General features: G+C 50.5%; 1 protein-coding gene across 1 annotated transcript; it reads left to right on the forward strand.

Moving 5' to 3' along the window:
* Nucleotides 1-3,981: 3,981 nt before the first annotated feature.
* Nucleotides 3,982-24,872, forward strand: SPP2 (secreted phosphoprotein 2). Its single transcript, XM_079132248.1, has 8 exons — nt 3,982-4,139; nt 4,217-4,341; nt 9,374-9,496; nt 10,479-10,586; nt 15,984-16,038; nt 16,715-16,765; nt 18,836-18,925; nt 24,760-24,872. Exons 1-7 carry the CDS (start codon nt 4,079-4,081, stop codon nt 18,913-18,915), a joined length of 603 nt encoding a protein of 200 aa, XP_078988374.1. The 5' UTR covers nt 3,982-4,078; the 3' UTR covers nt 18,916-18,925; nt 24,760-24,872.
* The last annotated feature ends 1,735 nt before the right edge of the window (nt 24,873-26,607 follow it).

Genomic DNA, 26,607 nt, shown 5'->3' on the forward strand with positions numbered 1-26,607 from the left:
CCTGGCAGGCGAGGTGCCAAGGGGTCCTGAGAGCAGAAACCGTGGCCTCACCTCCCCAGGACTCCTGGGCTCGCCGGGCTGCGGGCGCCTGCTTTGCCTGTGGTACCACGTGGCCTTCCGCCTCTCAGCTCCCGACCCCAGAGCTCTGCTGCGGGCGCCATGCCGAGCACTGTGGGGGTCCAGCAGCACCCCAGCCTCTACCCGTCGCGTGCCAGCTGCACCCTGTCCTGCCTAGGGAGCTGAAGGTGCCTTCAGGCATTGCTGATGCCGGGGCTGAGGCCTGGCCGCAGCCCTGCTCTGCTCTGCTTCTCAAGCTTGAGCTTGAACCGACTCCGCACGGCGGGGCTCCTCTGGCGTTTTGGTGTGGTGGTTCTGGGAGGGGCTTTAGGGGTCCCCTTCTCAGGGGTCCCAGCTGGTCTGGGGTGGCGCTTGCAGATCTCCCGCTTTGCGCATGAGCACGTCGAAGCCTCCAGAACAAACCCAACGGTGGAGCTGAGTTCGCAGAGCACGGAGAGGGCGGCTCCAGGCCATGGGGCGAGTCTTGGTGGCGGCCTTCAGGAGTTCAGGAAGGACGCTCCTGCGCGTCGTTGGAAGGCAGCTACGAAACTTGTGATTTATGGGTCGAATGAAGATTCTGTTTACTCTCACTTTAGTGATTTGTCTCAAACAAAACCAGGGTGCAGACGACCAAAAGAAAAAGGAGCACCCTTGGGGAAATGATGGCTGGCAGCGATGGCGAAGGATCTCAGGCTGCTCCACGCTGCTCTCCAGCATCCCGCTGCTCCTGCTACAGACTTCCCGTGGGGAGTTTTATATAAATTTCCAGGGGCTGTGTAAAAAGGCGAGACAACACTCTTCACCGAATGATGCGTGATTCTTAATCCCTTAACTTAATAATTTGTGTTGGGACAGCAGAAGATTCTGGATGAATGCTGCACACATTTGTGCGAATCGGAGAAGGAATAATGGAGGAAATCCTCCTGGCCCGAATGTCGAGGGAGGGCTCGTGCTGGGTCCTTGGGGCCTGCCAGTTGCGAGGGAAAGCCGCACAGGCCTTTGTAACCATTGCTTTTTCACGTGAATCAGCGCCCGTCCTGGTGCTGACGCTCAGGTGTAGCCCAGAGAATCAGAAGTACTAGGATCCCCCCGAAACAGAACATCAAGAGCCCTGTGCTGGCGACGTGACGCTGCTGCTGTCCCGCCACCTCCCGCTCTTCTGCAGTTACTTATATTATTCCTGCTCATGGAATGAGACCGTGGGGTTTGGTGCCAGTCAGCACCATTGGTTAAATCTGGACGACACTAATGGAATTGAGTTCAAACAGGTTGAAAGTAGCAGAATGACAAATCTGAGTGGCCGTCACCTCGTGGCCTGCTGCCCGTGCACCTGTTACACCCCAGAGAGTGGAGCCTGCTTCGAATGGGAAGATTTGGGGAAAGGTTCAGAGAGACTAAGCACACCACCAACTCCCTCACTCAGCAGATCATTATGTTCTTATCTGGGTGCTCGGTCTGGAGGAAGGCCACCACACACAGAGCAGACACTAAAACAGCTCTGCTGAACAGGAAGACGGTCGTTCCCCAGTCCCTGGAAGTTGGAGTCTATCAGAGGAGGAAGACGGCTGAAGCAAGCAGGCAATGTTACTCCAGATGTATGGTGCATGCTGGGGTGGGAGGGAGGGGGGGCTGACCTGCCATAGAGGACAGTGGGGTGTGGGCAGGTGGCAGATCAAGGACTGTCTCTGAGAAGGTGCTATTAAAGATGCCACCTGATTAGTGGGAGGAGCTGACTCTGGGAGTTAACGCTGGTCAGAAGGGATCGAACATGCAGAGGCCTTGGGATGGAAGTCCTTTGGTGTCTGTGTTAGTCAGCTTTCCAGTACTGTCACAAGACACCTGAGATAGCCAAATTATAAAGAAAAAAGTTTGCGGTAGTTTCAGCCCTCAACCATTTGACCTTGTTGCTTTGGGCTTGTGGCAGCACAGCATACTGTGGCAGGTGCCTGTTCACCTCATGGCTGGAAGAGGAAGTGAGAGGAGGAAGGGTAAGAAACTGGGACCCTGCATCCACCTCACGGACACGCCCCCAGTGAACTAATACCTCCCACTCTGAGAGGCTCCACCACCTTCCAGTGCCACTGTAGGCTGGGGACCGGGCCTTCACCATGTGGGCCTTTGGGGGACACTCCCGATCCCAGTTATGGCGGTGTCCTGAGGACGCCTGGGCAGCCGGGACCTGGTGAGGGAGGAAGGGTGGCCCAAGACAAGCTGGTGGGTGGTCAGAAATTGCAGGGCCAGAGTGGCAGCTGAGAGGGGTGCATGGATGTTGGACGCCAAGGTCCTCCGGGGGTTTAGAAGCCTCCTTTGTGCCAGGCCAAGGGGCACATAAAGAAGAGTTGCCTGGCACTGAGCCTGACAGGAGGAAGCAATGCCGGCGGCCGGCCTCCGAGAGTGCTTCCCGGGCCCCTCTGCGTGCCCGGGGCCTGCACTCTGTGGCTGGCGCTCACGGGGCCCTGTGTGAGCAGGACAGCCAGCTCTGTGGGCGGAAGGTGTCCTCGCCACCTGCTCCCGCGCAGAGCAGATGCTAAAACACACCTGCTGCGTGGGACCCCACCAGTGGTTACCACCCACTGAGCAGTGAGCCCTGGCCAGACCCTTCCCTGAGCCCCTTGGTGACGGCCAGGCCTGCGTGACCACTCGGATGGCGTCCACGGCCGTTCCCAGTCGCCTCGTCAAACACTCCTCCACCTGTTTCTGTGAAGGTGTTTTTAAAATGAGATGAGACTGGGTGAGGCAGAGGACTGTCCACTCTGTGGGTGGACCTCATCCAAGCAGCCCTGTCTCAACAGGAGGAGTTTCACCTCCCTGAGCAGAAGGGATCTGCCCGCAGGCGGCTGCGGCCCCAGCCTCAGCTCTTCCTGGCTCTCTACCTGCTGCCTCTAGATGTGGGCGGGCCACTCCAGGACGGCGGGACCCAGTCCCCTCTGCTGCGTCTCCCTGTGTCTCTTTCTCTGGAGAACCCTGACACCTACCCATTTATAGCCATTTAATAGAGGAGGAGACAGAGGTTCAGAAGTGTTGAGTACCATGCCCAAGAACACACAGGCAGTGTGCAGAGGAGCCAGGACGCCGGGGCGGGTCTTTCTGGGCCACAGCATAGGACAGCTTCTAAGGTGTTAAATTCTGAACGAGAACACAGCAGCCTACCTGTGACAGACGTGTTTCCTACCAAGTACTGCCCATTTTCAGTGATTCACAAGCCACTACGACATCTCACGGTGCCTGAGAATCATCAGCCTTATACCTTATCATCCAGGCAGTGGGCAAAAATGGCCACGAGCACCTAGCAGCTCCATGTGTGGAAGCTTCCCTTCACAGGTACTTTGCTTAGCATATTTAGGACCCCTATAAAATGCTCCTTGAAGTTGTAATTTTAAAAAAGCACTCAGAACACCCACATCATTTCACACACATCCCGAGCACCAGGAGAGGGAGCTCACTAGATAACTTCAAAATTAACACATTTTGCCAGGAACAGGGGTGCTCACCTGTAATCCAGTGGCTCAGGAGGCTGATGCAGGAGGATCGCAGGTTCGAAGCCAGCCTCAGCAGCTTAGTGAGGCCATAAGCAACTTAGCAAGACCCTGTCTCAAAATATACAAAAAAGGAAATGGGATGTGGCTCAGTGGTTAAGCACCCCGCGTTCAATCCCTGGTACCAAAAAAAAGTTGAAGAGGCAGCAATAGCTCCTGCCCCCAAAAGAATGGAATTTTAATAATAATTTTCATTAATGTAATTAATTTTTAACACACAGGTCCAGTCCTGGGCTACTTCATGTCTTCTGCCATGAGCTAAAGTCCCCTGGTGAGGTCTCAACTTCAAAAGCGGCCCCAAACTGGATCCTTTCCATAGGAAAAGTCAGCAGTAAACATTGGCCCCAGGATCAATGTTTCTGGTTAAGTTCCAGACGGGGCCAGTGGGAGGGAGCGGCCGGTCACAGTTGATAAAGACTCCCGCTCTCAGGAAGAGCTGAGCCACGGAGAGACTCCCTGGCTCTGACCAAAGTATTCTTCCCAGAATGGGGACGGCCCTGAAGGTGCTGGTGCTGGTCCTCGGGATGGACTACTGGCCTTGCTGGGGTAAGGAGCTGCAGGGGCCTGCTCTTGGGGCCACACAGCCCTCTGATCTCACGGTGGCGGTGTGCTTGTGTGTCCAGGTTTCCCCGTGTACGACTATGATTCCGCCTCCCTGCGGGAAGCCCTCAGCGCTGCGATGGCCAAAGTGAACTCTCGGTCCCTGAGTCCGTACCTGTTCCGGGCCTTCCGGAGCTCCTTAAAGAGAGTAAGTGCCCCGTCTCCACGCTGCCGCGCCCTCGTGCTTCCGGTCCTGTCCTTGGCCAGTTTGGTGGATGACTTCTTTGGTCTTATTTTTCTGGTTTTAAAAGTCATCCCCGTCACACTGATCCCTTGGGACAGAGAAGGGACTCATTACGGTTTTGTCGCAAGGCTCCGGAGTGGCTCTGTGCGTCCTTCCCTCCAGCCCTGCCCTGTTCTCTGTCCGCTGCCTGCGGAGTGCTGCTCAGGCTCCGTCTGGCCCAGCGAGGCTCACTCAGTGGAAATGAGCCTCCTTTCAGTCCGGCGCTTCTGCTCTGAGTACCTGTGGGAAATGCATCCCGGCATTTGAGTTGAAGACGCCGCCTTCCTTGTGAGTTTGTGAGTTCCTGTTTCCTAATAGCCTGGAGAACTGGAGTGGAAGAGGACTTTTCCTGGGTTTCCAATGGCCAAGTCTAGAAAGGCAAGGGACAATGTAAACGGTCCTGCAGAGGAAAGGGAAGGACAGGCCTCCTGGCCGCCCTCCTTCCCGTCCCCAGGCAACTTCACTGCCTGGCTGGCATCTTATGGGCTCTCAGGAGGTAGGGACAGAAAGGCCCTCAAGCTAATTCAGGGCAAAGGAGAGACAGTGGGGTTCTTTAAGGTTTCCTGCCACGGCCACATCTGAGCAGCCAGGCGGCACAGCAGCAGCGGCGGCAGGGAGACGCGGCCCAGCCTGCAGACCTCAGCCGGCCTGGCGGCCCTGGCTCTCCCTCTGCCTCTCAGTCCCCTGCTCTCAATGCTGGGTCCCTCCTCAGCTCACACGTGGCTTGTTCCCCGTTACTCAGAGCACACGTGCTCTGTGGATTCCTGGCCCCATCTTCAAATACAACACAGCCAGCCAGACCTTCAGAAGCTGCCTCATCTTCTCTTTTCCAAATTCTGAGTTGAGTAATTGAGTTGTCTTAGTTGGCGTTCTAACTGGATGGCAGGTCGTGAGGGGATGGGCTAAGTTTAGTTGGGTACTCATCCCCACACCTGGCTCCCACGGTCAGAGCAGGGCTGTGTAGACCTGGATGCTGTGGTGAGCAGGCCCTGCCAGGTAGGTGTGGCCAACCGCTGTGACCAAGCCCGCCTGCTGGAAGAGAGCTGGGGGTCAGGCTGGAGACTCCTGCCAGCTGTGTTGGCTTCCAAATGCCACTTCCCATGGGCATTGATTAGAATCCCCTTGTAGTGTTGTAGAATCCATGTCCCCTTCCAAGCTTGAAGATCAACAGTTTACATTTACTTGTAATTTAGCTATTGCTCTCTACAGGACAGAGTTAGTAGTTAACTAAATGAATAAGGACTTATTCCAGGAAGACTGATGAGGAATATCATGGAAATCCAGCCTATAGGGATGAGCTAGTGTGAGGCACAGGCTAGCATGTGCGCCATCTTGGTGTGGCCACAGACTTGAGCCCAGACACATGAACCTAAAAGATGCATTGCCGGATGATGTGTGTGGTCCCTGAAGGTACTTAAGTAAGAGACACCTGTCTATTCAAGTACCCTGCTCTCCTACCAGGAAGTTGACCTGTTTTTGCCTGTTCTCAGTGTTTAAAGATTATTCATGTTCATGGGTCAAGCTACATATAATGAGTCCTGTCTTTGAAAACTCATTTTTTTCTCTTCCATTTTAAGGAAGACCCTCCTTCTTTGATCTCTCCTGGCGAGACTTCTTTCCTCTTGGAAGCACTTCTCATTTTGCTTTATGTGGTGTGTGTCCATCATGTCTTTCACAAACACACTACAGATGACCCCAGCAGACCAGCTCTCCATCCTAGTTGGGTGAGGCACTTGAGCAGTGCTGTCTTCCTTGCTCCAACTTTGACATCAGATTCACCTAGGCTGCTTCCTAAGTGGACACAAATGGAGAAAAGAAAGGTGGACCCAGGCCCTGTACTGGGGACAGAGAGTGAAGAGGACAGATTCTACTGAGGAGGGAGGAGAGGCAGGTCCATTGGGAGGGAGGAGCAGGTGCTGTGGAGAAGATCAACAGGTAGAGCCCTCATGAACGGAGTAGGTGTTTTTTTTTTATAGCAACAGAAAACGGACTAAGACACAGACTAAGACAACTGCCTATCGGGGTCATGCACCAGTGTCTCCCCAGTCCTGACTTCTTCCCTTACACCCCACTCCACCCAGCAGTCAGACAGATGGATGTGGCCAGGCTGGGGCTCCAGTCAGAAGGGGAGCGTCTCCACTGAGTCTGTCACACCTGAGTTAAGACTCCCTGAGTGATAAGAGGTGAGGCCATGGGAAGACCTTTAGAGGGAGGTTTGGAGAGTGCTGGGCAGAGCCACTGGGAAGGCCCAGCCCCAGAGGACAAAAGGGCTAGGAGAGTCTGGAGCCCTGCCAGCCGGTGGCGAAAGATGGGAAGGGAACGAGGTCAAAGAGGTGAGCATGAGTTGGGAACTGAGGTCTTGATTTTGAGGAGTTAGGGCCACAGGTGGCCACGGGGAAGACGTTTGCATCGGGAGAGCTCAGTCTCAGTCAGCGTGGGGTTCTACAACAAAGTACCATGGGCTGGGTCAATTATGAACAAAAGAAATTTCTTTCTCACAGTTCTGGAGTTCGGAAGTCCTAGATCAGAGCACCAGAGTGCCGGCTTCTGGTGAGGCCATTCCCAGGTTGCAGGAGGCCAAGTTCTCACAGGATCTTCACCTGGCACAAGGAGAACTAAGCTGCATCCCTGGCCTCGCGTAGGAACGCTGGTCCATTCGTGAGGGCTCTACCCGCAAAGACTTCTCATTCCCTCAAGACTCCCCCTCCAAATGCCATCGCAATGGGACCAGGGTTTCAACTCATAAGTTGGGTGGGAGTGAATCAGTCACTGCGTGCTGTCTCCGGCAGCTGTAGGGAGAAGGTACAAGGGAAGGCGTGAAGACTGGGGCGATGCTGGCGTGGAACCCAGGGAGATGGGCACTTAGTCTGCGTCTTAGTTCATGTTCTGTTATTACAACAAAATATCTGAGACTTAATAGTTCATGAAGGAAAAGGGTTTGTTTAGCTCAAAATTCTGGAGGCTGAGAAGTCTGAAGATCTGGTCAGCATTTGGTAAGAGCCTTCTTGCTGCCTTACCACAGTGGAGGGATCACACGGCCAGACAGAGCAAACACGAAGATCCCACTTTTAAAACAAAGTCACTCCAAAAATGACACGTTACTTCCTGAAGCGATGACTCCACCCAGGAGGGCAGGCCTCTCCGCTTCCAGTCACCTCCCCAAAGGCCCCACCTCCCCATATCCCCATACCGGGCACCAGGTTCCCAGCACATGAACTTCCGGAGGACACATTTGAAGAAGAGCAGTCAATTCCTGTTAGAGTATAGCAGAATACCTGAGGCTGGGTAATTTATAAAGAAAAGAAGTCTATGTGGCTCGTATTTGGAGGGTGCCCTCAGGCGATAGCAGCAGTGATGGCAGAGAGATGGATGCATCCAGGGTCCGATTTGAGGCAAAGTCATGGAGAAAACTTGTGACCCTCAATGTGTCTGTGCCCATTTTGGTCCATTTTGCTTTCTACTTATTTGCATTTTTTTTTTTTTTTTCTAAATTATTCTTAGCCAGTCATTAGAAAATTGGTACTGGAAAAGGTAAGCTGAGATTTGAGGGGCGGGAAGGAGCCCACCAGGGGAGGAAAAGGCAGAGCCAGTTCCCTGGGGCTGGAGCAGCATGAAGGTGGGAGGAACCACTCACAGGACGCTGGAGAGACGGGGTGAGCCTCGGCTCGGGTCCTGCGCCCTTGGGAAGGGGCTTAGATAGACAAGCGCTGACCCGGGCTCTCGCTCTGGTGCCGCTCCCGGGAGGCTCCACAGACCACGGTGGTTCCGCGTCCTCTGAACTTCTTGGATTTGTCAGGAGCCTTGAAGAGCCCCCCACAATCCTGTCGTTGATCGAAAGGAGTAGAAAATCATGTGTGTTCATAAGCAGAACCGCTCATGCAGGAGCCAGAGCTGGACCACACTGTACACAGTAGAGACACACTTGTTGCTTAATTACTTATTTCAGTAATTATTAAGAAACAGAGCATTCTTTCAGGAAAATGACACCTAAAAATCCATAGAGTTGATTCTCACCCTTTGTGGTGTTTATGGTAGCTCAATAAATCGCGATAAGCACTGAATTTGCAAAGGCTGGACCGTTGCTCCTGGGGGAGCACGGGGTTGGGCTCCTGCAGGACTCGGGGCGTTTCATGACCCACTAGTATATAACCTTGGTTTTGTGAGTTCCTGTTCAAGGATGGCTGGTTCGACATGCACCCCAGATGCAGGAACACTGAGCCCTCTGCCCAGAGCCCCGGGATCCCCTCCTACGCCCGCTCGTCAAACACGAGCGTTTTCCCCACGGGGCGTGTCACAGAAGCACTGTGGTCTATCCAGGGCTCCCGGGCGCTCAGCTCCTTTGCTGACACCCTTAGGAGTCCTGGACAGCTCTTCAGCACTAGGTTTCAGGGGCCAAAATGATCCACAAAAAGCACCAAAAATGCAACAACAAAATGAAAAACGCGCGGAGCTGAAGAGACCACACAAAGCAGATTAGCTAGCGGTATTAGCACGGAGGAAAAAGGCAGAGCATCTCAGTCTGGGAACATGCACGCTGCACGTGTCCAGGCATGACGGCGGAAGCACAGCAAGTGTTAGTCTGGGAGTTATAAATAAAGTGCAGTCACTGGGCGAATCACAGCAGTGGAGTCCGTGAATATTGGGACTCGCCTGTCAGTGTAGATTTCCGGAAGCCACATTGCCTTGGGAGGACACTTACATTCTGATCCCATTTTTTTTCATGACAATAGAATTTTATTGGTTCATGTTTGTCCAGAATACCATATGATTTTGGTAAATCACTCTTCCTCTCTGGTCTTCGGAATGAGGGGGGTGCCGAGCTGACCACTAAGATGACTCTTAACTTTCGTGGTGGGCGACTCTGTACGTGTTTTCTCACTGGGCAGAGGGCATCCTGTCCAGCACTGGGGTCTTTATAAACACATCTGTTGTAAACTGATGCCTTGTTTTTGGGAAGGTCAATGTTCTGGATGAAGACAATGTGATCATGGATTTAGAGTTTGGCATTCGAGAAACTACATGCACGAGAGATTCTGGAGCAGATCCCTCTACCTGTGCCTTCCAGAGGGGCCACTACATGGTAAGTGTGACCCCAGAAACTAGTGTAAAGAAGAGCCTCGTTCCTTCCATGACCCAGGGGCTGAGCTGCAGTCCCAGAATGAGTGAGGCCTGGCTGGTCCCCGGCCAACCCGCTGTGTTCACAGCACTGCCTGGAGCGAGCAGTGTGCTCATGATTGAGGACGCGGGCTCTCGAGCTGGGGAGTTTGTGGTCCTGAGTGATTCTGGAAAGTCCTTTGGCACCTGGTGCCTCAGCTGATCATGTAAAGTGAACGCAGAGAGCCCAGCACTGAAGTACGGCTCCGGCCTTTTTCAAATTCTGCTATAAACACATGCAGACCGCAGAGCATGCTCCTGGCTCGGGTCACGCCACGTCACGCCGACCCTGGCGCACTGCGTCTCCCTACGAGGTCAGCCTCTGTGGGTCCAGGGACACAGCATGCTGGTTTCTGTTTCCCCAGTGATCAGCACAGGGCACGCCGCTCAGTCCACCCTGCAGCAGGAGCCCCTTGAATCTGGGGTTTGTTTCTCATGGGGTTTGCGTTCGGACGCACGACTTCTCTGGGCCTTGGTCCTTAGAAGGGGGCTCACTGTTTTGTGGTTCATTTCATGAAACTTTTCACTGTGACTGTTTTAGAAAGGACCCAAACCAACGTATCCCAAGCATCTCTTTCTAACAAAATCTGTCTTTACCACTCGTGTGAGCGTGAGTGTGTGTGAGAGTGTACGTGTGTGGTTGTTCAAAGGAGAAGGATTCAAGGTGCCTGCTCAGCGCTCCAGAACAGGACACATGAGCTTCCCAGACTGGTCACTCATGAGACGCCCAAGAGAGAGTTCCAGATTTCATTTGTTTCTTCTTAGGCCTTCAGAAGTTTTCATCTGGAGAATGAAATGCATTTCCCCTGCCTGCTCATTTGGGGAAGGCCCAGAGTATGGCCAGCGGGTGGCACAGAGGCCAGCCCTTGCCGGAGCTGCCCGTGTGACTCCTCTCTGGTCTTTTCCAGCCCGCGGCTGCCTGCAGAGGTACAGTGCAGCTGTCGGCCCGGCAGGTGCAGGAGACCTGGGTTCACTGCCACTGGCCCTCCACGTCTGAGTCTGACAGCAGTGAGGAGGTAGGCCTGCCGCTGGTCTCCTTTCAGACCAGCCTCTTGGGGGCTGGTGGGCCTGTGGTGGGCAGAGTGGCTGGACAGGGCAGCTCAGCCTCAGCAGGCCTCGGAAGGGGGAACCTGCCAGGGCGGCAAGACCATTGTCCACATCTCTGCGTCTTCCAGGCCTTTTTCATTCTCCCTCCCTCTCCCTCCCTCTCCCTTTTCCCTTCCTCCCTCCGCTTCTCCCACCCTGAGGTATGGGACCTGGTTTTAAAGCGACCATTAGCAGCTCTTCAGTTTTAGATCTGGGTATGTGGCTGGGTGGACTGAAGAGGGGCATGTTTGCTGGTCCAGCGTCCAGACCATTCACTAGGCCTGCAGTCCTGGTCGGGGCACCTGGTCTCTACTTCTTCACCATCTGCAGCTTCTTCACCTGCTAAATGCAAGTAATGAAGCCCACCCTGTGGGTGGCTAAGAGGCTCCAGGGAGCTGATGGACATGGAACCTCAGCTCCAGAGTCTGGCACAGGACAGATGGTCAGTGAGTGGCAGAATCCTTTTTTCCCTTATCGCATTAGAAGTGACTTGAAATACTACTGTACATGAATAGCATACATTTCTGTCTTGAAATTATATTATGTGTTTTTTGTCTGTTGATTGACTGGTTTTCTTACTAGACTGTACAGCTCCTGTGGGCAGGGAATGTTTGATATCCGGTAGATGCACAGTAAATATTTGCTGAGTTAATGCAACTGGGGAAGAAATGGTTCAAATTCAGTATGAAAACGAGACCTCTTGACTCCAAACCAGGGATAAAGACATTGCTATTCCATTATTTGTTCATTCAAAATGGGATGGTATTCTTGACAAGTATTCAAAAATTTTCCCACCACTATACAACTGTATCTCAGCACTTTCTATTTTTATTCAACTTTTGAAAATTTAATTCTGTAGTGAAAATTATATTAGAAGAGTATAAACTTTCAAGTTCACATTAAGGTTTACACCCTCATGTTATTCACCTCGCCACAGGCTGACAAGTCCATTTTAGAATTAGGAAGCAATGAACTTCGTATTGCTTTGGATGCTGTTCTTGGTGCAAAGGGGAAATAAAATCCAGTTGTGCGTGACCTTCCTGGCTGATCTCCTGCGCACTGGCAACGCTCGAGGGTCAATTCCCAAGTCATTTCTGAGCTTGGCGTGACACGTGCTTTAAGGATGTTTTCTTGGTGCTGGGACGAGTGCCAGGGGGCTCCTGATCCACCCTCTTACATGCCTGTCAGCCTTCACAGTGCCACATCTGTGGCCCTGTCACCCAGAACCTAGGAGCACTGAGCGTGACAGGAGTTTTGCTAGTATCAATTACGTGGCTTACGTGGCGGGGGGGGGATGAGACAAGCATGTGCTAGTCCTTGTGGGGTTTATACAGTGACCTGGGGAAAGTGTCCAGCATGTGGGAATCACCCTGACCACGGGCAAGCATCTGGGTGAGAGGAATGAAGACCCGAAAGGCAGGCAGACGGGGCTGCCCAGGAACTACGTCCAAACTAAGATCCAGTCTGTGGACAGATGCCAGAACAAAGGGACAGGGTGAGGAGGGAAGGCAGGAGGGGCTTTCCAGCACAAGAAATCATTTGGGGATGCCCAGAAATGCCCAAGAAGCTGATGAGTTGAAATGGACAGAAATCCATTAGGACTGGAATAAGAAAAATGTAGGGGGGTGGGCACAGGTGGGGACAGAGATGAATAGCAGCCAGTGCGGGGGGACCTCAGGGTCCAGCCAGGGGGAGGTGGAGCCTGTGGTCACGTCTGCCGTTCCTGGCCTCCTCCTAAGGCGCACGGGACATACCGAAGGGCTTTAGGGAGCAGGGCTGGGTGTGTGTGAATCAGATCAAGAATGGATTGGCGCTGGGTGGAAGCACTATGGAGTGCTGGAGTGGCAGAGAGGTGAGAAGGAATGCTGGCTGGGGTGGGTTCAGTAGTCAGTCAGGGAGAACTGGATTCCAGTTCATTCCATGACCTTCAACACAAGCAAAGTCCTTCAGTGAGTGTCCCTAGCCTGAGCCCTCTTCCGTCTTGGTTGGGCAAGTCCATTCTGATTGTGCAACCCATCGCTGTTTCGACTTTCTAGCCGCGTGATGAGATCATTCTCTTCTCTTCCAATTCCAGGTTTTAAACTCTGATGTTAAACTATGACAGTCTCTGGAACAAGAGGAATTTGAAAATAAGCTCTTAGGTTTCTTGCTCTCCATATTAGGGGATCATGAAGAATTATAAGCAAATTAAAAATAAAAGATTTGCACACATTAAGGAAATAGTATAAAAGAAAAAGAACAGATTTAAAATAATACCTGGGAACTCTGAAATGGATCTCTTTTAAAATTCTTATTTTAAGTTTTAATGGGCAAATAATAATTGTACATATTTATGGGGATGCAATGTAATGTTTTGATCTAGGTATGTATTAAAGAAAGATTTCTTACGTGAAAGAAGGAAAAGTTAGACAGCTGTTAAACACTTCCAGTGAAAACAGTGATATTTCAACCAAGAAAGACCACAGACTAGGATGAAGTTAGTCATGGAACAGATAAATCATTGTTAAAAGTAGAAAATAGAGGAAATAAAACTAAATAAGAAAACCCCAGAGTATTGAACATAAAGATCATTTGGAAAACATATGTAGAATATAGAAGGACTTCCAGAGAAAGGAATGTAACAGCTAGAAAAAAGAAAGCCAAGAGAAATAGTCCCCAAACCCCAAATTATGACTGATAAAGACTGAAATCAAGGGGAAAATATCTGGTAAGAATATAATAAGTGAAGCGGTCCTGAAAAGTGAAGTCTGAACTTTCCCTTACCTGGTTCTAAAAAGAATGATGACTATAAAGGAATTGAGAAAAGAAGTTTCTAAATTTGTAGACATTCTGCTCCTCACCTTAACACGAGAGGCATTTGAATTCCGTGTTTCTCAGAGGAGTTGTAGCACACAGGCCTCCAGACGGCACGGTGTGGAGCCCTCGGCCTGCTGCCAACCCTGGCAGGTGGGCGCTCCTTCACCTTCTCCAGCCTCCTGGGAGCCAGCTTGACTGTGACACGCTTCTAATTGGGAAGGGGGTACGTTTGGCCAGGGCTCAACCAAGAGACCCAAAACCCTCCAGAAGAGAGGAACCAAGGAAGAGTGACAGCCGCAATTCTCAGCTCAGGGAAGGATTAATTTACTTGCTGCTTTCCATTTCAAAGAATAGCAATTCAAAAAGGAGTCCAAGAAGACAGAAATGGGCTAAGCCAGGGAGGTGTAATGCCCTGTATCTCATTCCAGAAAGGGAGGGGGCTGGCCTCAGCTGACTCACCCAGGAGCCCTCACCCCCATGCCCATGTTCTTCTCCTGTTCTGTCCTGGCCCTCCTTCCCTCCTCCTCCCCATTCCTCCTCCTCTCCTCCTCCTCCTCCTCCTCCCTCTCTCTCCTCCTGCAGAAGGGCTTTCTCCCTGGTCAGGAGTTAAGGACACAGAGCCTCCAGATTCCCCACGCCGAGCTTGGAGGACGAGGAAGCGTTGGTCATCTCCAGCTGGAGGAATCTCTTGGCCTCACTCACGCTGGTCTGTCTTAGGTCATGTGACATATAACTCTTCTGTACATATAACTTTACTGTTGGCTTATTGATTGAATTGATTTCCTGTGTACAACATGATCTTCCGAGGGAGGTGGGAATTGAACCCAGGGCCTTGCACAAGCAGGGCAGGTGCTCGCCACTGAGCCGCATCGCCAGCCCTAAGGTGATGCTTTGACCTCCCTCAGATGACACCTTTGCTGAGATGTGATTCCCATTCAACGCCACTCACATCTTCAACGTGCACAGTTTGGTAGTTTTTGGGAGATTCACATGCCTGTCACACTGCCAGCACTGTCTAAATTCAGAACACTTCCATTTCTCCGGAAAGAGAGCTCTGGAATGAGTCATTCTCTATTCCTCATTATTCCCCAGTCTAATCAGTCACTGATCAGTTTTTTGTGTCTGAATCTTTCCACTCTGACCATTTCATATAGGTGGAATCATACATGACCCTTCATGACTGGCTGGTTTAACTTAACAACTTTTGGGGGTTCATACATGTTGTAGAATGTATGAACATGCTCGTATGTAACCTTTACAAAGGAATGGAAGGTACTTTATTTCTTTTTATTTTTGAATAATTTTCCATTGCATGGATATGCCACATTTGATTTATCTGTTCATGCGTTGATCAACATGGGGGTTATTTCTGCTTTTTGACTATTGTGAATAATGTTCTGAACAGTCATGCCACATTTTTGTGATGGTATGTAATTTTAGTTTTATTGGGAGTTAACTGCTGGATCACATAGTAGCTCTTTATTTAACTTTTGAGGAACTGCCAAACTGTTTTCAGTAGCAACTACACCATTTTACATCCCTACCAGTAGTGTGTGAGGGTTCTGCTTTCCACACATTCTTGCCAACACTTGTTATGGTCTGTCTCTTATTTTAGCCATTCTGGTGGGTGTGAAGTAGTATCTCACTGTGCTTTAATTTTCATTTTCCTAGTGATTAATGATCAGTCATTTGTATATCTTCTTCGGAGAAATGACCATTGTAATCTTCTTCCCGTGTTTTAATTGGGCTCTTTACCCTTTTACTGTTGATTCACAAATATCTTATCCTACTTCGTGTGTCTTTTCACTTTCCTGATGACACCCTTTGTTAAATCTAATTTTTTTCTTTTATTGTTTGTGTGAGTCTCATATTTAAGTCTGGTCCATTTTGATTTAATTTTTGTAGGTAGTGTGAGGAAGGAGTCTAATGACATTGGTTCTTACATGTCCTTTCCAGTTGTACCAGCATTATTTGTTGAAAAGACCATTCTTCCTCCATCAGATTATCTCAGCATGTGTCCCCTCCCCAGGGTCAACCACCTTGTGGGGGCCGGGCCACTTCCTGTGGCTGTTCAGGAAGGCGCAGGCAGCAGGCAGGCAGGAAGGTGGCTTTTGACGACTGTGTGGACTTCAGTGGTTTCATCTGCTTGTAGATGTTAACACCTTGTTCTACTGAGGAAACCCTGGGACCTTCACAGAAAGAAAACACCAAAATTTGCTCCAAATTTAGTTTATTTGCAAGTTGAAAGAAACAAAATTCCATTTCTAATCTGCAACATTTGGAAGTATGTTCCAAGTCACTGAGTTTGAGAGTCAATTTAAACTTCGCTCAGTAGCTCTTCCCTGTGTGCTTTGTTGAACATGGTTGAACATCACATGAAACCATTTCATACAATACGCATCCTCACTGCATTATAAAGCGTTGTATCTCAGGGTCGTCTGGAGAATATTTGGGATTTTTTTAACCATATATTTTCTTGTTTTTTCTCTTTCATGTGCTGATGTCTACTGATGATGATTTCATTTCTTCAGATGATTTTTGGGGACATGATGAGGTCCTATATAAGGAGAAACAATTATCTATTTGGTAAGCTGAGACCTGCTCTTTTTTCCCTGGAAACAACTGCATATTGCCTTCCTTTGTGAGTCATTTAAAAGTAGAGACACCTATGCAGAGCCTTCGAACAAGCGCACTGGTACAGAAAATCAGCATTTCATTTCACTTTTGCTCCTTTCTTATTACTAAATAATAATAGTAATATGATCACCCCTCAGGTGCCCTCATATTTTTACCTAGATTTCCCACACATGATCTGGTGACCTCAAACCCCTGCAAACATGTCAAGGATGCTGTCATTTGAACACACTGTCCCACCTGGTGCACAATCTGAGTTGTAGGGCCTGGGTGTGCACTGATGTGTAGTGTGGGAATCAGGACTCACCGCATCCGGCAGGGGATGACCTCTGTAGTCCCCACCGTGTGACTTGAGCTGACCGTCTCTGAGTCTCTTGGTTGGGGAGAAGGTTCTTCTCTTCTTCCTTGTCGTATGGTCTCTAATTTGAAATGGGATCGGGCTAGTGTTCTGTGATCTAGGAGCCGTCTTTATGTCTCTGATGCTTTATCCTCTTGGTGCTGATGGTGACAAAACTCTTTGGTGATCTCCTGAAGCTTCTTTGCAGTTTTGTGGCATCATTCACACAATACTAGAACATTCTGGAAGTGGTCAGAGGAGTCTTGTCTTATGACTGTTACTGTATTACAGGTCTCATTCCTGAGGAACCCAGAAATGAGCAATTTTATGATGGGTCACTTGGTAAGTGGTTTATTTTCTTCTGTCAGAGACCATCAGATCCTTTTCTGATCAACCCAGACTGTGCTAACGTCATTTCATAGGAGTCAGACCCTGACATACAAAATATTTTAACTGAAAATGAAGAGTAGGGATGTAGAAAGTTGCTTTGCAAATGATTGGAAAGGTAACATTGTGGCACTAACTCACTTAAGAGTTACCAGGAATTGAAATGTCAAGTCCAGCTGAGGAGGTCAGCACTGGCCTTTCTTCCTGCCCTACCCAGAGCAGCCTCTAAGCATCCCACACTGATGATCTTTTTGCCAGACATGACCCACCTCCTCAGGAGCGGTGAAGCTGAGCGTGGTCCCTTCCCTGTCACACCAGCTTCCCACTGAATCTTGGCAGTAGCTCTGCAAACCAGCTGAGCCCCTGCTTGTTTGGGCGAGGACGCGAGAGAACTCAGGGTGCGGCCTGGCGTATGTGGAGGCTTACCCTAGAGAGGGCTCACACCTTTCCGCACCCCAGGGGAGGTGGCTCTGTGTCCACACCCTTTTGTAGGTGAACAGACTGAGGCTGGGTTAACTTGCTCAAGGCCACACTGCCAGGGTAGGACTTCAGTCCAGGCTGTTCATGACAGACCAGACTTTGAGCAGGTTGGTCTGACTCTATGTCTGATTCATTTTCTAGAAGACTGATGAAATTCATCCCATGTTCAGAATCTCCCATTAAAGTACATAACACAGATACTCATATTGTGATGAGCTCAGTGTTTTAAGATTAGGCTTATGATGATTTATTTGAAGTGCTAGGGCTTAAACCTGAAGCTTATTTCTGAAAAATGCTTCTTTTCTGCGTTGTCACTTTGGGAAAATATACAGTTCCTTTAGGTGTGACCACTGCTGGAAATGTTCTTTTAACACTTGGGAATTATCTTCAGAATCTCTGGCCTATTCTTTTGTTGTGGTAGCAAATACTGGCCCTTGGTATTTGATTCTGAAAATTGCTAAAAGCTGTTTGGAAATAAATCTTATAAATCAGATTAATAACCAACTTGGGTAGCTTTATCTATTACTGTGTATCAAAATTTCCCACAATTTAGCAGCTTAAAACAACAATCTTGATCTCCCGGTTTCTGGGGCTCAAGAACCCAGGGGCAACCTAGCTGGGTGGTTCTGGCTCAGGGGGCGGGTGTTACAAGGAAGTTGCAGACGTGCTGTCAATGGGGGCTGTGAGCTCAGTCGAAGCTTGACTGGGGATGGGAGATCCACCTGCCAGCGCTTGCACGGGCTTGTAGGAAGGTCTCAGTTCTCCTTGGGCTTTGGGCCTGAGAGCTATAGTTTCTCACCATGTGGGCATTTCAGTGGGGCTGTGCGAATATCCTGCAAAGATGGCGGCATTGCCCCAGTGACGATGGAGAGAGAGAGAGAGAACATGAGTATGAGCAAGGGAAGGGGCACTGAGAGGTGCAGTCTTACATAACCTCACCTTGCAAGTGACAGATCTCTGCTCCTTATGAAGACCAAGCCTGGCCTGGGGGCGGGTACTGCTGAAGAGTGTGACACCAGGAGGTGCCCGTGGAGGCTCCCCCTGGACAGATGCCATATGAGATGAGAACTGTCGTATGGACCTAGGTTAATGGGACTGGCCTTTCATGTGTCTCAGAAGGGCTCCTAAGCCAAATCCTAAACATGCTTGGGCTTTGGTAGCATCACCGAGGCAGACTCTGAGCCAACTCAGAGGCGGCTGTGAACTTGACACTTCAATTTGATTCAACAAGCGTGTCTGACAGGCTCAGGGTAGCTCCTGCAGGGGACTGAAAGAGAAAGGTGACAGTCCCTGCCCTCGGGTGCTCAAGGAGTGGCTGAGACGGGTCCCGTGAGCGAGGCAGAGGGGGAGAAGCGCTCTGGGCTCTGCTCTAACCCGAGGCTGCAGGGAGCCAGGGGACTTGGAGAGGAAGGCAGGTGAAGGGGCCCGTGGGTTCTCTTGGCGGAGGCTCAGACGCACGATCCTCCCGCTGGTGTACCATCCCGAGTCTGTGTTGTCTCGGATCATCACGTGACTGACGGCCCGCGCTTTCCTTTCCACCTGCAGATCTGAGGAGTTTTCCTCCTGGATATAGAAGGAACCCGAGCTACCGGCCCAGAGCAAGAGTCAATCCTGGCTTTGAGTAAAAGCCCTGAGGTGAGGGAAGCTGCGCGGGGTCTGTGGAAACAGAAGGGACTTGGCATGACTGCCCAAGGCTGCTGGCCCCTGGTCCCTGTAGCTTGCTGCCCAGGCCACCCGCCCTTCCTCCTGCGTTGGCCTCCTCCAGTGACTGCCGAGCCATGGTCTCTTGAGTTCCCTGCGCCCTCCCTCGACCTTCCGGGCTTCTCCACTTCAAGAGCGACACCCAAGGAGCAGAGGACAGCACCTTCCTCTGCCCGTCTCACCCCCATCCACGAGTCCCCCTCCTTCCTGCCCCACGCTCCTCACTTCTCTGCTTCTTTGCAACTCAGAGTTTAATCCTTCCAATGTGTGAAATTCGATCTGGTTTCCCTTCCTCCATCTGTAACTTAAATAGCGGTGACCCTTTGAAGGAGCTCCTCAGCCCAGTGCTGTCCCTATTCTTTAGACATTAACCGTCACCAATGTGTCTTTCAACTTGTGTCTCTTACCAAGCTCTGAAGGACCCCCAGGCCCTATGTCAACTGGCTGCAAGGTGCAGGTGTGGGGGTCTCCTGTGGCCTCCTGAAATTCAGCCTCCTGCCCAGTTCCCTTTTTTGATTGACGGCATCGCTAGCCACCTAATTTGATCCAGCTAAGAGTCCGTGGGGCCTCACTGATCTTCATCCCAGCATCCACAGGGGCCAGCGTTGATTATTTCCCCCCACCTTTTCTCTGCTGCTTCTTTCTGCACACCACCCCTGAGCCCCTGATAGCAGTCTTGCCTGGGGTCCTGATCGCACGCTGCCCACCTGGCATGCTGCCCTCCTGGCATGCTGCCCTCAGATTGTCTTGAAACACAGAGGAGATTCGAGTCATCCTCCGCTTGGGGGCTTGGAGGCTAGCTTCACTTGCGGAGAAAAGCAGAGGTGTTCAGAAGCCAGATGTGGAGCCCAGCAGCGGAACAGCCTCACATCACCCCGGGGCTGGAGGGCTGGAGCCCAAGCTGTGCTTCATCACCCCAGAGTCTTGCCAGGACGTAAGTTCCCAGTGCCCAGGGAGCAGAGCCAACAGAGCTAGGTGTGTTTGAAGACCTCCAAGTATTAAGGGAGCTTCATGAGGGCACATATGAAAGGAATTTCAAGATGCAATTACAGATGTTGATTCAGTGTGTGGTCGGGCTCCCAGCGCACACACACACACACACACACACACACATTCTCAACACACACTTGCAGTTTCTGTAACGCTGCAGACTTTCAAGCATGAGGTCTGGATGCCCTGGTGTGGCCCTCAGCGGCTCCTAAGCCTCAGCAGTACTGAATCCCTGCAGCTCCTCCTGCTGCAGCCACCAGATCACCCCAACCAGCTGCCCCTTCCTTCAGGCCATGGCTCAGTGGTCACTTCACGATGCCACAAAGCACCAAAGCCGAAGGGTGACGTCCCCCCGGGGGTTTCTGTAGCCTTCATCTCAGGACTCTGCAGCTGCTTGTTTCCTCTGTCCTTCGGGCTCTGCCAGACTCCCTGAGCGCAGGGCTCAGGAACTTCCCTGCCCTCCTTCCCCAGAGCCCTGCATGCAGTCTGGGACACTCGGTACATCAGTGCTCAGCAAATATTTTTTGAGTGGATGATGAAATGCTTCATTTTGGGTTCTTGAGAGCTTCTGCAAAAAAAAAAAAAAAAAAAAGTACATATATATATGAGTCAAGTGTAGCATAATTAATTTTTAACCACTAGACTTAAAAGAAGTCAACTGACATTTTACAAAAATAGAAGGGAAACTCACCAGCAAGGCCGTTTTAGATAAGGATGCAAATGGCAGATTTTCTTTTTCATCTATGGCATGTGCTAAAAATAAAAACCAGCTTCATTCTGAGATCAAGAAACTCTTCATTACGAAGAAAAATATTCATCCTATTTCTTTTTTTATAGGTGTGCATTGCTTTTTTTTTTTTTTTTTTTTTGCCTCGTAGGGCATCCAGGCAGCAGGGAGGGTAGAATTCTCAAATGGACTGCCTGTAGAGTGCTTTAATAATACAATTATATAGCTAATCATTAATAATATGATTACATTGGGTGTATGCGTACATTCATGTATAGCAACGTAAATGCATCACCTGATTTTGGCAAAGAAACTGATCCCCGGAAACATGTCTTTAGAGGCAACAGAGATTGAAGACCAAATGTCGCAGCCCTGGCCTGGATCTTGACCTTGCCTGGAGCCCCAGCTATGTGCCTGCACAGGAGGTCATGACTTTCAGCAGAGCTCTAGGTTTCAGAATCCGAAAATGAGGCTGGTAAGGGCAGCGCAGGGGATCCAGTGAGAGGCCGATCCAGAGGCGGGTGGAACCCGGGCCTGGTTTTGAGTCTGCTCCCCACCCAGGGGAGTCACCCAGCCCGGGGACCTGTCAGGACTTGGTTTCTTCAAAGGATTTTTACCATGCTTTGTTTACTTTTGTTTTCACTAGAACATGAAACTCTTGAGCTTTGTTATGTTTATTAATTATTTTAGTTTAATAGACAGTAAAATACTACGTGTCCACATAAAATTATTAACAACAGTCTCTGCGTCAATTTCACGATGCTAAGAACAGCGTGTCCTAGTCGGTCAGGTTGAGAGGAAGGCAGGAATGAGTGCCAGACGGGAACAAGGTTGCTGTTTTCAGACGGTGAGTGGAGCTCTTCCTCTGGGGGGCGCTCTGGGGCCGAGACTGGCTCACTTATCATGGGCTTCTCAGAGCCTGACCCCAGCCCTGGAATAAAATAGGAGCGTAGTGTTTCTATGATTTATAAACACCAACCTAAGGTTCTTTAAGGTTGCTAGGAATGATTTAATACGTAAGTAGGTGGTGAAATGCAGTATTTGATAAGATGGTTCTGAACTTTTTAACTTTGAACCTGATGGTGAGAAATATGGAGAACCAGTCCCCAGCTGTCACGTCAAAGGGATCTGTTTGAGGGTGCTGCACTTTCTTGGGGTCTGTAGCTGGAACGGTTCTGACTAATCAATAATATAGTGGCCAGAGAGCCTCAGAAGCAGGCCTGGCCTTCCCCCAGGCTGTGGTGTGGACGAGCATGATTCCCAAGAGCCAGAAATCGGCAGCTGTGCCCAAGGCCTGTGGTCAGGGAGTGCATGGGGCACAGAATCAGCCCGGGGTCACCCATTCGCTCAGGGAGTGCTCATCTAATGCCCGCCTGTGCCCGGGGTCTGTGCCAGGGCCTTCACCGCTGCCGTACACCGTCAGGTCGCACTGCAGAGGAGGATTTATTTTGCCACCTCTGCTTTAAGGATGAGGGAGCCGAGGGCGTAGGGGCCCTGCTCAGGTGCTGGGATGGAGATTTGGCTTCTGAGGCTGGTCTCCAAGCCCTCCTCCTTCCTTCCTGTAAGAGTCTTGCCGGCACGTTTAGAGTGGCATACAAGGGCAGAACATCAAGGGCTGTTTGCCATGGTACATCTGTTTTGTGTCGGGTGGAACTGGAAGTGTCTTTGCCAACTGGAAGGCAAAGGCCGTGTCGGGGAGAGCTGGCAACTTACCTGCCCACCATCAGCCACGTAGGGGGCCTGGCCCCTAAAGGCTGGGCCACCAGGTGGGCTTGATGAGTGATTTTAATATTCAGGGATCAGACTCATTAGTGAAAACCTCCTCTCATGGTCTCCCCTGAGAGCCCACCCACTGAAGGGAGCCAGGTGCCCCAAGAAGATGGGAAACATCCAACCGAGGCTGTAGAGGCAGGCCCTGGCCATGGGCCACCCCCTCACGCTCTGCTCTGACAGTCACTCACTGCACACTCCCACCAACTGCATCACCAAGTACAGGTGATCCTCATGATGACTGGAGTTACAGTCTACTGATGTCGTGGATGTGGAATTAGCGAGTAAAGAATTATTGCTCCTGTGGAAATACAGGGTTAGGGTAGAGCCTCTGGTCACCTGCTTCTCAACAGATCAGTTTGCGACCTTGTGGTACATGTGCTTCTGCTTGGAGCCCTCATGTAGCGTATTTCATTGACTCATTAACATTGAACTCGTGGCCTGCAGTATTAGAACCCACGCCTGAAAGACGCACATCACACGTGCGTTTTCTGCGTAAGGCAGCCTCCCTGCACAGCAGCACTAGGCAGAGCTCTGCTCGAGGCCATTTAGACAGCAACATCGTCAACAAAATAGCAGACATGCTTCGAATAGCACTAAACAGACCTGGGACAGGGCTCTGTTCACAGCACCAGAGCTGGAAGGAAGCCCGCTGTTGCCTCGGGTGACCCCAGCCGGGAACGGTGGGCGGGACCACTGGGGTGTCCGCCACTCTGTGTGTCCAGGAATGAAGGAGAAAGCAGCCTGAGCAGCTCTGGGAGACGCAGTGAGTGCTAGTGAGTAGCTGCTTTTGGGGCACAGAGCCCGCACAGTGAGGGCTCCTTAGGACGGCGCCCGCAGGGAGCTTTGCCTGGCCTTTCCTGTCTCTCTTGTTCCCGTCTCATCCCATCTTTTAAGACAAGCTGTTCCCCTTTGCCGCCCCAGGGCCTCGTCCACTCCTCTGCTGCACAGTGACCCTTCCCTGTATGGTGATCTCCTCCTGGTTGCCTCCCCTGCCCGCTTCCGCCCTTCCCCTGCTGACCCTCCCGGCCCCGTGGGAGGCTGGCGACCCCTGGGTTCCTGACATTCTCTGGCCCCAGGGATTTTTCTCCCTCTGCTGGTTCTCCGTTCTGGCCAAGCCTTCTTCCTGTTCTTCCTGGGTCCCTCGCCTTCCTTCCCTGGTGACAATCACCAGGACTTTGATGCCCCCTGCTCTGGTGACCCGGTCACTCTACTTAAACCCCAGGCTTGAATGAACCACTGCTCACCAGACACCACACTGGAATATTCCATATTGAGCTCGGAACAGGGCTTTTCCCTTGGGAACATATCCAGTTCATTCTCCCAGTTGCCGGCCTGAAACAGATCCGTCAAAAACCACCCCTTCCTTGTCTGGGGGTCGCCCAGCTCTGCTCATCCTTCCTCTGAGCTGCTCAGGGCACTGTCCTTGCTGCTGGGTCTGCCCAGCTCCAGCCTGGGCTTCTCCAGCCGCTGTGTGTGGTATTTCCCCACAGCCTCATCTGGTCCCCCACAGGCTCTCTCATGTGTGGACCTGACACGAGTCCTCACCAGCTCAAAGGCCTGCTCACCTGAAGGATGAAGTCTCGGCTCCTGTGCATGAGCACCTCCCGCAGCAGTGTGGTCCCTGTCAGTGTCCCTGGCTGCAGCCCTGCTTCTCTCTGCCCCTGATTTGCTTGGAGGAGTCTCCTGCCCCTGCCCCAGCCCGCCCTAAGTGCCGTTGTCTTGCTTTGCCCTTCCTTGGGATGACTGCACGCAGGCCTCTTTGGAATTGCTCCGAATAGGCCATCTTCTCCACTAGCTTGTGATTTTTCTTAGCCTGGGGCTACGCCTTTTTTATCTTTGTAATTCCCAATAAGCGCTTCACATGTGGGCGTTTACTGAATGGAACCGTGGATGGAGGAACATCCCCCCTCCAGCCCTGGGCCACAGATGCCCACAGCAGCAGAAAGCTACGTCTTTGCTGCTCGGACCAGTGCCTTCTTTCCCAGCCCCATGCCACGAACACCTCCTTAGAAGTGGGCCAGCACCTCACTCCAGGTGTCTCTCTGGTCCTCTGTTTTTGGAGATGAACTTCAATTCTGGAAGGAAGTCTCTGTCCCCCTGAGTTTATTACCTCTTCTTCCTGCAGGGGTCCCTTGCTTCTTTTTGGAGGTTGGTCAAGGAGCTGGCTGCTTTGCACAGTTGCTCCAGTCTTCCGGATCTGCTCTTGAGCGGACCCGGGAGTCCTGGGTCCCTGGTGTCACCATTTCAGTCTAACTCTTCCTTCCTTCTCTCTTAACAGCAAAACATGCATGGAGGGAAGAGAAGTTGCCGAGAAGAAAGACACAGCAAATGGCATAACTTCCCTGGTGATCGGCTGTAGCCTGTAATAAATGCTTTCCTTTCCTCATAAGACTCTTCCTTTTATTGCCTGATATAAAAACAATAACATTAACTATCAGACTTTTAGATGAGACACTAAATACATGAGCGTTTTAGTATTAGTTAAGCATTTGAGGAGTTGAAGACTCATGAAGAGACTGTGTTTAGTGTGTTTTCGACTTACAAAGGTTGCAAATTCCTTGTTATTAAAAAAATAAGCAGTCTCAGGCAGCTCCGTGTCAGAAGAGATCTGTGCCTCCTCTCGTGTCTAGTCTTAGTGTTGAGAAGATCACCCATGTACCACAACAGGGCAAGGTGTTAATAAATCCGGGGCGGGGGGGGCAGGGCACAACCCCTTGTGCTTTCTACTCAATGTTCCTGTAAAACTAAAACCACTCTAAAAATAAAGCTCAGTAATAAAACATTCATCGGGAGGCTAAGGAGTAAGAAGTGTCACTGTCATCACCATCCCCATGAAAATACTGTCGCTGCTTTCCCTTCGAATCTCTTGGTCTAGGAAATCAGTAGTGAAGTGAACTCTCCATCCAAGTAGGTTTTGCAAGGAGGGTCCCGTGGGAGTGAGGTCCATGTGCTGCAAGCCACCTGTTTAGAACTACACCTGATCTGGGTACATTTGTGAGGGACCGAGGGTAGTGCCAGGGTCTGAGGACGAGAGAATCCCAGGGTTCATCAGGGTCCCTACTGGGACTGACACCCATGTCCGTTCCCAAGGCTTGGGCTGAAGATGGTGACAACGATGAGCCTTGTCACCACGGTGCACCTGGGCCTGGACACAGAGGGGCCTGGTCAGTGCTGCAGTGGGAAGTCTTCACACTGCACTGTACAGGGTCTGCCAAGGCTTGTCCCTCCCACGCTTCTATTTCCACCCAGGACTTTCCTGCGTGTTCTCATGCACTTACTTTAATTCAAATTGAAGATCGGATTGTCAAATTATGGAAAAGTTATCTTGACATTTTAAATCTAGTCAATTACATCAAATTTATAGATCCTTTCTTACAACAATGACATCTTTAGATTTTCGAGTTTTATTCTGTGTGACTAAGGCACGTATTTCCAATTATTGGACTCTTACATCCCCTAATAAGGTTTAAGAATTTTCTTTTATGTGTTCTGCATATTTATGTTTAAAACTGTTCCTTGGGATTACTCTTTTGGCTATTATTATTACAGGGATCTTTCACCATTATACTTTACGATAAAGACTGATTAATCCATTTTAGGTTTTGGGCCTGGTTTCCTGCTGAAAGTTCTTATTGTTGCCACTAGATTTTCAGATGATACTCTTGAGTGTTCCACGTGTTCATTCATAACTTTCAAAACACTATTGATTCAGACTTTCCATTTTTGAAATGTCACCTTTTTCTTTTCTCCATTTTCTTTGGCGAGCACACTCCAACAGGCCCAGCTAACAGTGGGATGAAAAGCATCCTTCTCCCATCCCTTGCTTTGTCAGCATTCTAAGCAGCATTTGAGTGTTTCACCATTAAGTACAATGCTGGCTTCTGGTCTAGTGCGGGAACAGCTGTATTTCTAATCATAAGACTGTGTTCTTCTACTGTTAGAGTTTGTTTACGTTATAAACTCTAACATGGATTGAGTTTCATCAGATGTATTAAAACAATCTTATTATTTCTTCGTTGTTAACAAGCTAGGATGAATTATTTCAGATAATCACTGGGATTGAACCATCTTTGCATTCCTGGAATAGCCCTACCTGGTTAGGGTTCACTACTCTTTCAAATGGCCA

The sequence above is a fragment of the Sciurus vulgaris genome (assembly GCF_902686455.1).
Source record: "Sciurus vulgaris genome assembly, chromosome: 3".
NCBI lineage: Eukaryota > Metazoa > Chordata > Mammalia > Rodentia > Sciuridae > Sciurus > Sciurus vulgaris.